The 16,962-nt window shown below is 34.5% G+C and overlaps 1 protein-coding gene across 7 annotated transcripts in view; it reads left to right on the top strand.

Annotated features, from left to right (window-relative positions):
* LCP1 (lymphocyte cytosolic protein 1) overlaps positions 1-16,708 on the top strand; it is a 98,915-nt gene extending 82,207 nt beyond the window's left edge. For all 7 annotated transcript variants that reach the window (XM_074304706.1, XM_074304702.1, XM_074304700.1 and 4 more), the window contains 5 exons: positions 734-848; positions 3,492-3,625; positions 5,125-5,248; positions 8,530-8,654; positions 14,904-16,708. In XM_074304706.1, the coding sequence (XP_074160807.1) occupies positions 734-848; positions 3,492-3,625; positions 5,125-5,248; positions 8,530-8,654; positions 14,904-15,036 (631 nt within the window). In that variant the 3' untranslated portion in view covers positions 15,037-16,708. The remainder of the gene's footprint in view (positions 1-733; positions 849-3,491; positions 3,626-5,124; positions 5,249-8,529; positions 8,655-14,903) is intronic.
* The last annotated feature ends 254 nt before the right edge of the window (positions 16,709-16,962 follow it).

The following is a 16,962-nucleotide window of genomic DNA, read 5'->3' as shown; positions in this document are numbered from 1 at the left end:
TCTACTGGCCCTATCAGTAGCCTTAATATGTATCATACTGATTTGTTCTAACCATTGGTGGTAGCGGGAAAAGGGCTGGATTTGGAATTAGATATGTTGAATAATTATTTACTATGTCATTCTTCTGTGTGACCTTGAGAACATAACTCAACCTTTTTAGCCTCAGTTTCTTTATCTATAAATATAGGGATCCTTGCATTGGAAAGAGCTTTGCAAACTTCAAAAGTACCATAAAAAATACAGTTATAAGTATTGCTTTTTTGCAGTGATAGAACTAAAAGAACAGATTTTCTTTAAAAGAAGCTGTTGTTATTATTGTTGTTGTTGTTGTTCATTATTCCTCTGACATAAACCAGGGGATGTGTCAGCCCACTGATTTGATCTGCAGTCAAAGCTCCTAGTAGATATGTTATATTTCTTCATGTTCTTGCATCTTTCTTTTCCTTTCCCTTTTGGAGAAAAAATATTCAAGCATAGATTGTAATTAAAATTTGGTTCACTTCTTCTTAGTAAATCTACCTTGGAAAGAGCAGTTTACAAGCTCTAAGCTTCTCTGTGTTAATCTCCTATGAAAAATCACTCTGCTTTGTTCTGTAAAAGATGCGTAGCTTAGATGAGGTTAACATGAGGGCAATATATGAAGAAATGCTTTTTAATCTTAAACTGCCAAAGAAACAGTTATGGTGATGATTCTGGTTTGGTTAATGAGAACTTTATTTTTTTCTTCTTTTAGTGATTTGTCAGACTCATTGGTCATCTTCCAGCTCTATGAAAAGATTAAAGTACCTGTGGACTGGAATCGAGTGAACAAACCGCCATACCCTAAACTGGGGGGTAACATGAAAAAGGTAGGCAAATACCATTGCCAGATTCTAGTAGGCTAATGCAGGAATAACCTTGCCAAACACTGGGTGAATACTTTATCAGGAGGCCAAGCTCAAATAAGTAACATTTACACAAAAACACAAAGATCAGAAATTAGGGCAGCTTTTTTTTTCCCCTTAAAGTATTCCTGTTATTTTAGATAATGACCTCTTTACAATTAAATGTTAGTTTACCAAAAACACCGAATGTGAAAATTCTGATTGAGTTTATTAAAGAATAGTGCCATATTTCTACAGCTCCTATAGATTGTCTAGGTCTCCACTATAACTTTCAAAAGACTCCCTCAAGGCAGTTAGATGGCAGTGGATACACAGCCCTGAAGAAGGGGGAATATAAATTCAAATCTGGCTTCAGACACTTAATACTTCCTTGCTGTGTGACCCTACGCAAGTCACAACTCCAATTGCCTCAACGAGAAAGAGAGAGAGAGAGAGAGAGAGAGAGAGAGAGAGAGAGAGAGAGAGAGAGAGACTCTCTTTTTGTGCCAGTGATTTATTTGGGCAGTTAATAGGTCTAGTGCCCAGATTAAGAGCTATAATTTGTTGCCATGAATCATATCCAGATACCAAAGTTCTATATATTATATAGCCCCGGGTAGGTTTGACAGTCTCATATGGGCCTGGAAGATGAGGAATTCAAACTGTCCATGTGAATTACCATAAACTCAATCATTCAAGGGATCTGTTGAACAATTAATTTAATCATGGTTAAATCACTATCAAGGTAATAGAGGGCAATAGTACTCAATACTATGATTAATTTGCTGTAATTTTACAGTTCAAGTACAGTTTGAATGTAAGAAAATGTGAAAAATTCTTGATGTGAGTTATATTTCAAACACTTGTTACCATTTTGCCCAGAGAGACAAATCTGATCATCTGACACATCATGTACACATCTAAAAACTGGTAATTCAATTCCAGAGAAAGATTTATTAAGTGTTTCTGCTTTCCAAGGTATTATGCTCTCAATTCAGGTATTTTTTTTTTTTTTTAAACTTTAACGTGGTAGTGGTGACTTCTCCTGTTAGGCAGTAAGGATAGAGCACTGGGCCTGAACTCAGGAAGGTATTTCAAATTTGACCTCAGACACTTACTAGCTGTTTGACCATGAACTTAACCTCTAAAATGGAGAGAATAATAGCACTTTGTAGGTTTAAGTCAGATTAAAGTTGGTAAAGTGGCAAATACCTGACACACAGTAGGCATTTAATAAATGCTTCTTTCCTTTCCCCTTTCCTTAGAGTATGATGCCATCATTAGGCAGGAAAATTTGGAGATTATCACCATTGATCAAGAAAGACTTAGCTGACACATTTATTTGTTAAAATATTGAGATGAATTATAGTTCTGATCAATAATAGATCCCACTTAGTCATTGTTTGGGTCTTGATTGGATTGAATATAAACAGCAGAGAGACAAAAGGATAAGGCAAAGGGGAAGGAAGAGAGGGAGAGAGGGGGAGAGGGAGGAAGAGAGAGAAAAGAGAAAGAGCAAGAGAGAAAGGGGGAGAGAGAGAAAGGGAGAAAGAGGAAGAGGAAGAAAAGGAGAGAGGAAAAGAGAAAAGATATTTGACTAGGTAAAAGAGGCCATGCTCTACCTCATTTCTTATCTAGCCTTAATCACTGAATGAAAGGTGTTGCCTCAGTTAAAATGAGACTTATTAAAGACTTTAACTTAAAGAGGCCAAAGTCTCCCTTGCATCCAGGGTCATCTTTAGTCATTCTGATCTATATCTTGCCACTCTAGAGGATTCTAGAAGAGAAAGTGAAGCAGGTAATCTTACACAGTCTTCCCTCACTTAAATCCAATTCACTTATTTGTCATAGCATCACTTCCTTTATGTTGTAGTTCTCTTAGAACAAAATAACCAAAACAACAACAACATTGCACCATAGAATCAGACCCCTAGAGATAACAAATCTAGGCTACTTATCATACTTATTCCTTAATCCAAGAAAATGGATTTCAACCTTGAAAACAAAAACTTTATGCTTGGAACAACTAGATGGCCCAATGGATAGAGTACTAGCCCTAGAATTAGGAGGAGCTGAATTTAAACCCACCCTGTATTGACCCTAGGCAAGTCATTTGATTCCAATTGCCTCCCCCTTATTTTTTTTTTCTAATCATCTGGACAAAAATTATTCATCATCATAATAGAAGTAACATGGCATAGTGGATAAAGAATAAAGTGAATTGGAATCAGGAACACTGATATTCAAATCCTGTCTCTGATACATACTAACTACGTGAGCATCAGCAAGTCTCTTGACTTCAGGCAATTATCTTATGTTTATTAATTAGGGCCAAATTACCATCTTCTTCATTGAAGGAAGTTTTTAATACTTGGAGTTCTTCACATTTATGATATCACAGGTTCAGGTTTAAGAAAAGTCATAGAAAATGTTGGTACTAGATTCCTTCTTTATCTTTGTTCTGTCTGGGGGAGAGTGTTCAGAGGAGTTAAGAATGAAGGCTAGTACTTTGAAAAAAAAAATGAGTTTTGTATTATACCCATCATCTGTTATACCCATGTGCTTTCTAATGGAAATTTCATATGAAGATGACAGTACTTAATCATTTTTCTGTTTGATCATTAACAGCTTGAGAACTGTAACTATGCTGTGGAACTGGGGAAGAACCAAGCCAAGTTTTCTCTTGTTGGCATTGCTGGACAGGATCTCAATGAAGGAAACCGCACATTGACACTAGCCTTAATTTGGCAGTTAATGAGAAGGTATTCATTAATGGATAAATTGGTTACCCAGATAATAGACACATGTTGCTACATTTTAGAGCTAAGTAACTTCAGCAACCAAGAATAGGATTCAGTCTAACTGATAGGCCAAACTAGAGAAAAGATGATTTTCAGTAATGGAAGACATCACTAGATGGGTCAAATCCAAACTTGGATAGGATTTTAGTTCTAGAATTGAAAGAGATCTCAAAAGCTATTGAATCTAATCCAATCATTTATATAGCTTAGACACTTAAGGTAATGTTAATTGTAGTGGACTGAGATGTAAGTAAACATAAAAAAGGAAACAAAAAACATTATTATTATTGAGTAAACTTTTTTGAGGATATAAACTCAAAGACATATAGATTATGCCATGAAACTTCTGAATAAAAACAGGATAGAGTACCAGCTCTGAATTCAAGAGGACCCGAGTTCAAATCTGGTTTCAGAAACTTAAAACTTCCTAAACTGTGTGACCCTGGGCAAGTCATTTAATTCCAATTGCCTCAGGAAAGAAAAAAAAAAATTGCCCAGGATTAAATAACTAAATAAATTGCCCAAGATCTAGGTTGCTAATAACTGAAGTCAAGTTTGAACTCAGGAACATGAGTCTTCCTGACTCCAGCCACTTAGCTGCCTAAGAGTTTCTTAACATTTTCCTTTTGAATGTTTCTTTTACTTAAGAAAATGTTGGTGTTAATTTTTCTTCTCCTGTGGGGTAAAACTATTTAAATGTTTTCCCTAATTATTCTGATATACCTGATCTTTCAGCTTTTAGTTTTTTTTCTGCTTTTCTTACTTTTTCTTACTTTTTCTTACTTTTTTGCTTTTCTGCTTTTGTTACTTTGAATTCATTACTTATGTATAAAATACAAAGCTCTGGCTAGAATAATCTTGTTCAATTTATACTTCATCAGTCTTTCTTTTTCTTCTTCTGCTTTCTTCTGCCTCCCTCTTCTCCTTTTTTTTCTCTAGAGAGATGATGGGGAGCTTTGAAATTTGCACTGTATGACATAATAACAATGAAGTTTTTAATTAAAATTATCTTAGAAAGCATTGTGATTACATCACCTCAGACATGACAGTATTCCTCTGAGCCAGAAGGAGTATAATTAGATTTCTGTCTATAGTAATGCTACTTAAGGATATCAATGAAATTAAGCAGGTAAAAATACTTTGTGTATACTCTTGGGCCATGATGTTTTTACTATTAATATTATTATGATAAAGATTTAAAAAAAAGAAATACCATCATTACCATTTCTACTTATTAACATAATGAATTATTATTATTATTATTATTTTTTTTTTGCTGAGGCAATTGGGATTAAGTGACTTGCCCAGGGTTAAAAGGTAGGAAGTGTTAAGTCTCTTAGATATTTGAACTCAGGTCCTCCTGACTTCAGGGCTAGTGCTCTATCTACTGCATCACCTAGCTGCCCCAATGTAATGAATTCTTATGTGATAACATAAAGTTTCTTCTTTTGGGGGAATAGGTATACGCTGAGTATTCTTGAAGATATTGGTGGAGGACAGAAAGTCTATGATGATATTATTGTCAATTGGGTGAATGAAACATTGAAAGAAGCTGAGAAATGCTCATCTATCAGTAGTTTCAAGGTAAAAGTCTCAGTCCCACATTGCTTGTTAAAGACCTAGAGCCTTATTCCCAGTGTTGAAGTTTACTGGTCTCTTGCTGTATTGTACAATGCCCTTATATGCTTGTTAAATATAGAAACTTTTTCTTGTAGACTTTGAAAGAGTCTAGGGTCAGAATGACCCATTGTTGTTGTGACATTTACAATATGAAACGAATATTGACAGGTTTCTCTAAAGTCATTTTTGAGAATGATACCTCTTATATTCACACACTATCAAATTTATCAACAACCTTTTTATTTTTTAGCAATGCAACACAGGCTTTGATTTTAGAAATACTTGCATTATGTGTCTCAGAATAATTGCATTTAAGAAGTTAACATACACAGAAAGCCAGTATGATTGACAGGTCATAACCACCACTTATGGTTGTTTTGATGAAAAAAAGTCTTGTTCCTTTTTTTAAAAGATTTCTTTTTTCCTTTTCTTTTTAATTTAGTATGAATCAAGAATAAAACAAAAATCAGAGTTGGTTATTGCCTTAACAAAATCCTGGATACTGTGGCATTTTAAAAATGAATAGAAATAGTTATTATTGTTCAGTCATGTTTTACTCTTTGTGTCTCTGTTTGGGGTTTTCTTGGCAAAAATATTGGAGTGGTTTGGCATTTCCTTCTCCAGCTCATTTTACAGATGAGAAAACTGAGGCAAATAAGATTAAATTATTTGCCCACACTAGCTGTAAATATCAGAGGCTAGTTTTGAATTCAGGTCTTCCAGATTCCATTTCTGGCATTCTATTCATTATGCCTTTTACCTGGCCAGGTTTCCTAGTTTAACTCCAACTAATATAGATCAGATGTTGATAGAGTAGGTGGTTTTCCTTAGAATGTATAAGCCAAAGGTTAACTTTCAACACCTCTATGAAGCCTGATGAATATTTTGCTAGGGAAGACAATACAACTATCAGTGTTCCCAAGGGGCAGTGGGGAATAACTCCATCCTTACTTTTTCTTTAGAGAAAAGCCTTCCTATCTTCCTCAGTTAGTATCCTTGGCCATAGTATCCCAAGTCTCCTGAACATGAAGTATCATGATACTTCAAGGAAACAAAAAGTCATTCCTCCCCAGTAAAATGTTGGTGGCTTCTGCTTTGACATTTAGAGTTTCTCTAGATCCATTGGGCAATCACTGTGTAGAACATATTCCTCAGTGTTAATGAGATAAAAGTAGCAAGAGTGAGTTTCAGGTTTTGTTGTTGTTATTCCTCAAATCTTCTGTAAAATGAAAGCACAATCAAGAAACATCGCACTTCTGGTACAAAAGTGAGATGACATTTTGGTCTCAAATTTCCTTACAAAATGAGTGAATTCTATCTGTACTCCAATCAACTTTTTATTATACAGTTTGTGAAGGTCATGAGATTATGAGGTGAAGAGTCATCTGGATTTGCCATCAAAAGCCCTGAGTTCCAATTCTGACTCTGCTACTTACTAGATGTATAACTTTAGGTTGGTCATTCTAGGATTTCCTCATAGACAAAAATGAATATAATTGCAACAGTACCTAATTCATAGGACTCTTTTAAGGATCAAATGAGGTAATTTACATAAATAATACAAATATCCAAACCAAATTAAAATGCTGCTGCTTGTGGATTATAAGTTTTATATTTTTAGAGAGTACAAATATTTTTATCCCCATTTTTCATTTCAGGGAGTTGAGGCTCACAAAAAAATTGCTTTTTTTCCTAAGGCCACATAATTAATATATGGTTGAGACAAGATATAAATCAGGGATTTCTGATTGAAAATCTTGTATTTTCCCTACTGTAGCTGCTTCATTGCCTAAACATCTCCTGATATCATTAGTTAGTCTCTTGCTCCCTCTTGTGGTATTGTCTTTACACTGCTTGTTATCATTTCATCTAATAAATCAAATCTTGGAGTCAAGGTAAAATTAAAATCTGGCCTTTTAGCTTCTTAGAAACTATTAAATTAAAAGTTCATGATGATAGAAAGCTAAAATAAGTGATTAAAGTGAAAGTAAAAAGACTGACTCATTTTAGCTTTTATTGCTTTCTCCTTCCCAGGCATTTTGGGATCACTTAGGACATTTAAAAAAGTATGTGTGGATGTGTATGGATAGATAAGATAGATAAATAGATTTGTGTGTATATATGTATGTATGTTTGTATGTATATGTGTATATATTAAAATAATATTTCTGAATAGAAACATAGAATAAGCATCTTATACACTGCCACCATATCATTATGATTCTTATTTGTACAAGAACTTAGAATGGCTCCTCTACCCTAACATTCAGGGTCCTCAGTAATCTGAGGACCTTATCTCATGAACATGATACTCTCTTGTACATTTCAGAGATTCTTCACTGTCCTGTGAACATGTCTTGTTCAACTTCCTAAGCCTAGTCTGCCTTCAGCTTTCCCATCCAGAATCCTAGCCTTTCTTAAAAAGCAACTCAAGACCAAACTTTTCCAAGAAGACTCTTCTCTGTCTTTTCCAGTTTTCCTGATTTAACCCTTTTCTGAAATCTACTTCACTTGCAGGCTGTACCATAGTTGTCATTTTTTTTTTTTAATTGCATTATCTTAAGTTATTTCTCCTTAACTAAACTGAGCCAAATAGTACTGATTAAAATATGTAGAGAATCATACATTTATTCGTTACTAATATAGATTTCATAAAATTACAAGTTTTTTTAAGGCTTGGAGTGACTTTTTTTTTTCTTTTATCTATCATTAATGGAATGAATGACATCTTCCCAGAGACTTATGAACTATGGATTTCTTCTGAGAAAGTGGAAAGAGTACCAAATTTAGAATCCAAAATCTAGGTTTGAGTCTCAGTTCAGACACTTTCTAACCATGTCATTATGGAGAAATAATTTGGTGGCTTTTAGAGAGTCAATTTCCTTCTCTGTCACTTGACAATAATAATGTGCTGTTTGGAGGAGGAAAAAAACAACAACTTTGTAAACATTAAAGTTCTTTAAAAGTGTGACTTATTGTTACCAATATTATTAATTTTTAAAATAAATAATAATAAACACATACATTTGAACTTCCAGAGGCCTCTTCCCTTCATTCTTGAGATTCTAGTTCATTCTGAAGTAGTTCATTTGAAGAAGAAATAATTCGGCTGAGACTTCAAACTAAACTGTATAGAAATCACAAAAATGTAACTTGAATGATCTATTCTTCTTGTGACCAGTGGAATTAATACAGGAGGGATAACTATATTTATATCTGTATGTAAAATTTCTTTCTTTCTCTAGGATCCTAAGATCAGCACAAGTATGCCTGTTCTGGATCTTATTGATGCTATTCAACCAGGATCCATTAAATATGATCTTTTGAAAACAGAGAACCTAGATGATGAAGAAAAGCTCAATAATGCCAAGTATGTAAAAAACATTTTCTTTTTGGTGGGGTAGGAAGAAGAAAGGAAAAGAATAAGCATTTATATAACACCTAATATGTTTTACATATATTAATTGTGCTTTACAAATATTTTCTCATTTCGTCCTCACAAAAATATGTAAATAATGTTATTGTCCCTATTTTACATTTGGGGAAACAGACATAATTGTTTAGCATGTGGTCCTAGAGTTTAACTGACATCTATTCTGACGTCAGACCCAGGACTCTATCCACTACACTGCCTAGTTGTCTCAGAGATTTCATTGGTAAAGGAAACTCACTTTACCAATGCAGATTGACACTACTTTGCAACTAGAACCTTAGAAAGTTAATCATGGTTTGTAAGAAGTAAAGAGACTTTATTCCTTATCACAGAGTCACTGGTTGTCAGAGATGAGACTTGATTCCAGGAACAGGTCTCTATTCCTAATGCCACACAGCCCATCAAATGTGACCGGATCTTACAAATTTTTCAAGGGTAGAGAACCCAGATTTCCAAGGGGAATAGGGAGAGTGTTAAAATAAGAAGTCTTTTGACATTAACTTGTGAATCATACTGGCATCATTGTTGCTGCTGTTGACATTGTCTTAAGTGTTATTTCAATCATTGTTGTTTGATGTTCAACTGCTGTAATGTTCATACCAGTACAAGAAAATGGCTCTTGATGCTAAGACTCTTTTTGTCAAAAGTCAGCCCAAAATTTTAATAGTTGATCTTTCAGAAATTTTTTTACTTGTGATTTAGTCCAGGTGGAACTCTTGCAAGAGAAGAAATTCCTTCTGAAAATGCAGGTCAACTGTTATTCAATTTGTAATCTTAGATGTTATTGGTGTCCCAATAATCCTGAGAGATCATGTGACTTGCCCAGCATCCCACAGTTTCAGAAGTGGGTTCTTGAAGTCAGGTCTTACTGATACTGATGTCAGCCATCTATTCACTATACCACAGTTCCTCTCAATTCAGCATATAATTTCATAAAACTAGTTTCATGATCATCAGCTCACAGCAATTCTCTTGAAAGATCTTAAACAATTAAACACTTTACTCACAAATGACCCACATCATGGGAACAGGCAGTGTAAAACCTATGCCTAAGTTCCATTCCTGTGTCCCTTAGGGATCTGAATTTTTTATTTACAAATTCGGAGTCCTGGATAATTAGGACTTAGGTGTCTACACTTATAGCAGTTTAAAATGTCCCTTGTCTTACATAGGTGTAGAATTATTAAATTAAACATGCTCAAGAACTGATTATATCTTCAGCCTGATCTAACCAGTCCCATAACATTGCCTAGCAATTGGGGAAAGATGTGTAACTGTTAACCTAATTAAAATTTGAAATATATTTCCCTCTAGAAGTAATGTTATAAACAAATCTTTCAAGTGATAGAAAACAGTTAATAATCGTTTCATGTTTTTTCATCTATAACATCCCTTTCCTCTGTTTCCTCTACAATCATCTAAATACAGGTAGTCATTATCATCTATTTCCATTATGGAAATAGCTTCTAGGCCAAGGGATCCAACAAGATATAGGAGCAATAATACTGGATCTGGAACTAGCAATCCTGGATTTCAGTTCAACTTGTTTCTGTTGCTTTCCTTCTCAAAGTCTCAGTTTCGTTATCTGTGAAATGAAAGGGTGAGAGTAGATGATCTCTAAGTCATCTTCTCATGCAAGATTCTAAAATATTTATTTTGTATTCTTGCAAGAATGGGTGCCTAGATTAGGATACACACCTTTGAAACTTCAAAGGCAACATTTTATTTCCTATCTTGAAGCACAAGTCCTTCCTCTGATATCCCAATAAATGGATGTTTCAAAAGTTACTTGTCATGAAGATTCTGTCTTTATGATCTCTCTTCCAGCCTTCATGCCATGGCCATCATAATTTTTAATACTAAGATATAGACTTGATAATAGCATTTCTGTGCACAAGTCTCCAAGGGCATACTATTGCTGCCTTCAAATAATTGACTAGAATTCAATTCCACAACCACCCAGCCCTCCCTCCCCCAACAGCTTTTTCTTTCTTTCAGCTACTGATGAAATCTCTTCTCTAGCTAAAGTGTATTCTTTTCTTGAGCTTCCTTCTCCCAGTTTGTGGAACATAACCTTGTACTCACCCAGCCACATGACTTTACTGGGACTGTTTCAGTGCCTGAATTCTCTTTCCTTCTTCCTCCACAAAATATTCTCTGCTTCCACCTTGAACCCCACACAAAACTTTGATATGGGACTCTGATTCACTTATGTGACAATGTGTTATTTATTTCCTCATGCTAAAGAGGGCAAGAATCATATCTTACCTAAACTTTGTACCCTCTTTAGAACCTAAAATGTTGTTTTGCTCATAACAGGCACACAACAAATGTTTGTAGAATGAATTTTTTGAAAAACACATTTCAAGTACATCAAATAAGCTTTTAAAGCACTAGCCTCAGAACTAAACCAGCATCTATAAACTTAATTGGGATAGAAATTGGCCCTGTGATTTCCTTGGTATAAGAAATTCCTGGTAAAAAAAAAAAAGTTCCTTCTACTAATGCAAATTGATATGGGAATCTTCTTTGAAGTAACCTGGACCATTTAACCTGAGAGGTTCAATGATTTTCACAGGACACACAGCCAGAATATTTCAGAGATGGGACTGAAGTCCAGTTATTCCTGGCTTCCAGACCAGCTTGCTTCCCCTACTGATTTATGAACTGAATTTTAAAGGAAATTGTATGGCATTCACTCAGGCAACAAAGAGTGCTTTGTGTTTTTCCTCTATTTACCTGTCAAGTATATGGGTTTAAGGCAAGGTTTCTTATGAACTTGTTTGTGGGTCCATGTATATGTGTGTGTACTTTATATTAATATATACATGTGTGTATACATATATACATGTGAATGCATATTTATATACACATGGACATATACATATATACACATATCAACAAGATGTGGATACTGTTATGTATTTATATACATGCACATAAATAAGTATTAATGTGCTTACATATATAAATAGATATAAATATATAAGTATAAACATATTTGTTTATAATACATAACATGTGTATGTGTATATATGACATACATTATATTGAAATATTTTTATATGACAAATTCAATATAATTTGTTGGTTTTGTAATTTTATTTCATGCTTTCTAAAGTGTTATTCTGAGAAGGGATCTTAGGTTTTACTAGATTGTTGTAAGGATCTATGAAACAAAAAAGACTGCAAACTTTAGGTGTTGCAACCAATGATGTAATGATTCTTACTTTCTTCTACCTCAGAAGTTATGAGAAGCAAGAGCCTTGTATTATTATTTATAGCATCAAACCAGGCAAAAATCTTCTTGAATCTTTTATTGTTTCACTTTCCCCAATCCTAAATTATACATCCAGCCACCCAAAATGATGTTAAGTGGATGAGTGGGAGAGTGCTTGGACTATCTATCACATTTCTTTAAATTCCCACAGCTTAACACAACTTTAAGCATAACAAGAATTGCATAAAGGTTTGTTGCTGCTGGTACTAGTTGTTTTGAGCCCTTTAAAAGGATAAAAAAAGGGGGGCAGCTAGGTGGCACAGTGGATAGAGCACCAGCCCTGAAGTCAGGAGGACCTGAGTTCAAATCTGGTCTCAGACATTTAACACTTCCTAGCTGTATGACCCTGGGCGAGTCACTTAACCCCAGCCTCAGAAAAAGAAAAAAAAATAAAAAATAAAAGGATAAAAAAACTTCTTGAATATAAAACAAGAGGCTTTGTTGTAATCAAAACCAAGTTAAATTAACAAAGATTTATTGAGAGAGAAGGCCAAGCAGGAAAATTAATTTGAAAAATACATTTTAAAAATATGTCAGACCCATGATTTCATTGGTCAAGGATTTCCAGGTGAGAAATTTTCTCTGTGACTAGAGTTAAAACTTGGGAAAAACCTGGGTTTAAATCCTGCCTTTAATTCATTGCTTCCTGACTCTGGAATCATCATTTGATCTCTTGGTGGCTTGAGCACTCTAAAATTGTAATTTTTAAATGGTAAATTAAAGAGGTGTTAAATATCAGACAAAGGAGTCTGAGATTTAATTTTTAGAAAAGGTGAAGATACTAGAGGTTTTTTAGTATAGGCATGAGTTATATGAGGACAACAATTTCTTTAATTGCCAAATAATCTAAATAATCTATAACATTTATATATAATCTATAACAATTTCTTTAATTGCCAAATAATCTAAATAATCTATAACATTTATATATAATCTATAAAGTTCCCTTCAGCTCTAAAATATCCATAAAATCCACTAAATATTAATTTTAATAATAACCCAACATTCATATGTAAACTAAGTTGAAGGAAGAAGACACTGGAGACAACATAGTTGGTTAAGAGACTGTTACAGTAGTTTCAAGTGTGCAGTGGTGAAAACTTGAACCAGGGTAGGAGGAGGCAGAAGTCAATGACTGGGAAGGTATATCAAAAGGCAAACCAATAAAAAATAGATTGTTTGCATGTGATGGTGGGAAGATAAGGGAGATGGAGAAGTCAAAGGTGACTCAGGGGTTTGGGGCCTGAATAATTGAAAGACTAATGGTTATTGCTAATAAAAACAGAAGAGTCAGAATGAGGTGTGGGAGATGAATTAAGTTTTTGTTGTGTTATTTAAAGTTTTGGTAACATAGCCACATGGAAATGTCCAGTAGATAGTTGTAAATTTGGGGATGGAAACCTAGGAGAAAGCTCAGGACTAAGAATATAGATTTGGGAATTAACCTAGAGGTCATAATTGAAGGCAGGAAAATGGATTGGCTTTCCAAAGAACAGAATTTAGGTAAGAATAACAATTCACATTTTATGTAGCAGTTAAGGGTTGGCTAAATGTTTTTCTAAAAGCAACCATATCAGGTAGAATTTTATCTCAATTTTGAAAAAAAGAAAAATTGAGGCTATAATGAGTGAAGTGATTTTCCTATTGTCACCCAGACTATAAGTGTTAGAGCCAGAATAGAACAAGCCCAAGATTAAGTTTTGAAAACTGATTATATTTTCTCAATGGTAAGAATGAAGGCAACTAGCAAAGGAGACAGACATGGTGTAACTATAGGGTTAAGAAGAAAAGTATAGCTTTTTTTTTTTTTTTTTCCTGAGGCTGGGGTTAAGTGACTTGCCCAGGGTAACACAGTTAGGAAGTGTTAAGTGTCTGAGACCAGATTTGAACTCAGGTCCTCCTAAATTTAGGGCTGGTGCTCTATCCACTGTGCCATCTAGCTGCCCTTTATAGCATTAAAACTTAAGAGCCTTAAAAACATCACATGCTAACAAAAAGATTATATAAAATAAAGATTAGATTAGACACTGGATTTGATAACTTTTAGATAACTTTGAAAGTGCAATTTCAGGTATGGAGAAAGGAAGTAATGAGGAAGAAGAGGTAGGAGGTATAGATTTAGTGCAGTGTAGAGAAATTTGAGGTAACAGTTGAAAGTAAATGTTTTTTTCTTTTAAAGTTAAGGAAGACCAAAAAGTATTTAAAATATAATGATAATGGGCCACTGGGAAGAGAACAATTGAAGATGTTGAAAAGAAGGAAAAAATGATGCAATAAGATCTCAGATTCAGGAAGGGGGACATGATCAAGAAACAGCAGTTTTCTTCAATACTGGAAGACAATATAGGAGGGAAAGAAGGAAGAATAGTTTGCAGAGACATCTAGAAGTAGAGAACGGGGAAGACTGTTCTATCTTTTCAGAAAATTAGGTGACTTGCAGTCATTTTAACAGTGTTGGAGGAAAGAAGACAAGTATATAGTTTTCAGAAGAGTAGAGAAGTTCTGGGATAACCAGGGAATATGCCAGGGAATCAACAAAGATTGCCAAGTTAAAGCAAAAGTCTAGATGGTATTAAACAGTAGTATACATTTGTATATTCATTCAAGTTTGTGACTTTCTTCAGCAATACCCTTGCACAATAAGAGTCCTTTGTGAAAAATAGTAGGAAACTTATTGATTGCTTGAAGTTATATAAAAAGATTGAAATGGAGGCAGGATCTGAAACCTTATTCCTCTCCAAAACTGAATATCAGAAAAGAGGTGGCTATTGGCCCCAGATGTACACAGATGTGAACTTCCATTCCAGAGCCCTTCAGACAGTAGCTAAATGTGTTCAAAATGATACATAACTGAAATTATATGACCCCTCTTAGATGTTTAATTCATCTCTCATTTTATTTTTTAGATATGCCATTTCAATGGCCCGAAAAATTGGTGCAAGAGTATATGCTCTTCCAGAAGACCTGGTGGAGGTGAAACCTAAAATGGTCATGACAGTTTTTGCATGTCTCATGGGAAAGGGGATGAAGAAAGTATAAGGCCAAATAGGGTTGGACTTAAGAGGCTAAATCACAATTTTGACTGCCTCAACACTGGATGCCCTTTTCAAGACCCAAGAAGCATGTGGACTGGCTAAGCCATTCCAGAGTTTTGAGATATAACATTAAAACAAGGTTCTAAGCAGCATTTAGTTGTTCAGCCAAATAACCTATCCTGTGTTTCACAGAAATGTACTTAGTTTCTTTGCAAAAGAAACAAACCCCAAAACTTTACGTAAATAATTTATACCTTTGAATATATTTACTTTCTTTGATCCAGAAATTTTCTTTTCTCAAAGCCCTGCCCAACAACCTCCATTTTAATCATTAGCCTAATATAAAGACTACAATATTGTTGTTAAAATCCAGCATAGTCTTTCAAGTTCAGTTGCAAAGATTTTTTTAAGACAACAAAGTGATGGAGGAAGAAGAGAAATCAGCAGTTAAGACTGTCAGTAGAAATCTACCACTTGTCTTTGGAAAGCCTTTGGTCTCTGTGAAGTTCTCTTAGTTTGATACTCCTTGCTGGTGCCTCTTCTTTTAATTCTCATTAATTCTCATTTAGCAGCATTGCCTGTGACTTTTTTTTGCCCCCCTTCCCAGGCTACAGTCATCCATATCATTAATTGCAGGTATCTTTTTTTTTTGGGGGGGAAGGAGGAAGTAAGGAGGCAATCTTCTACCTAACAGATTTGAGCCTAAATTATCGGGGCAATGGTCTTCCATCTCCAGAGCCTAACCTTGCCTTATTCCCCAAACTCATGGGGATCCAAAAGTCCAACCTTTTGGTTTTTCATTAAGTAAACAGCTATTTTTTTTTATCCCCATAGCGTTCCAGTTCAAGACAAGACTGGACTTAGAAACCTGGGCACAAAATCCTGGGTTCATTTCTTTCCTTTGACCAAGATTTGAATGTAGAGAGATTAAAGTGGAGTAAATGGAGGTTTTGACTTGCATATGTTCACTGAAGTTGTTTGACTCTCCATAATTGTAGCCATGTGCATTAACATTCAGATAAAATTGAAGAGTTGAGAAATACCTCTGCTCCTAGCAATATTGGAGGTAGCCATACCTTAGTATGATTTATTCTCAGAATTTGTGTTTCAATTATTATATAGACCATGTCATTAACAGTTTACTTTCATGAAACTTTAGAGTCCTTATGATGCACCTCATGGGGATATGTGCCAATGAATTATCCATCCTATCCATGTCAGATGACAGTTTAATAGAGTTACATAATTATTTTAAAAAAAAAAAAAAAAGTCCTGTGGATTTGAATAGCTGCACTTAAGAAACAAACTTAAAGGCCCAAAAGTAACACATCAGTTCTCACTAACACCAGACCATCTTCTAATTGCTTTGAAATGATCTGCTGACAGAGCTGTCTCATTTAAAGATTTCACTTAATGGACTTTAGCCACTGTCTGAGCAGTAGACATCCTCTATTGGTTCTCTTAAGAGGTATCCCTTATGTTGACCCACCAATCAATGTTTCTATTGTATCTGTATGCACAGGCTTGAATTTTGCCTTAGTCTAATCTATACTTATCCTATAGCCTTAGATAACTGTCTCTCTTGCTAACCTCCTTCCATATAGGAGGAATATAATTGCCTTAATGAAAAATAAAGATAATGCTAGAAATCTGTCCAAATAAAGCGTTCTCTAAAATTCCTATGTTCGGATGTTTTCTTTTGAAATTTTAACAATTACAAAGTTTGTGATAAGTGTGAAATCATTGATTGAAACTTAACTTCTCAAAAACATGTCCATCCCAATTCTCTTCATGAAAGACATGGGAGGAGGTTGTTGCTAAAGGATTAGTTAGTAGAATTTTTGTAGCAAAGGATACATGAAACTTAAAACAAAAAATCCAAAACATAGAATGAAAGTTGATAGGACACTCTGGAAGTTCTGATTATCTA

Source organism: Sminthopsis crassicaudata, chromosome 3 (assembly GCF_048593235.1).
Source record: "Sminthopsis crassicaudata isolate SCR6 chromosome 3, ASM4859323v1, whole genome shotgun sequence".
Taxonomy (NCBI): domain Eukaryota; kingdom Metazoa; phylum Chordata; class Mammalia; order Dasyuromorphia; family Dasyuridae; genus Sminthopsis; species Sminthopsis crassicaudata.
This window is presented reverse-complemented; position numbering and strand designations above follow the sequence as displayed.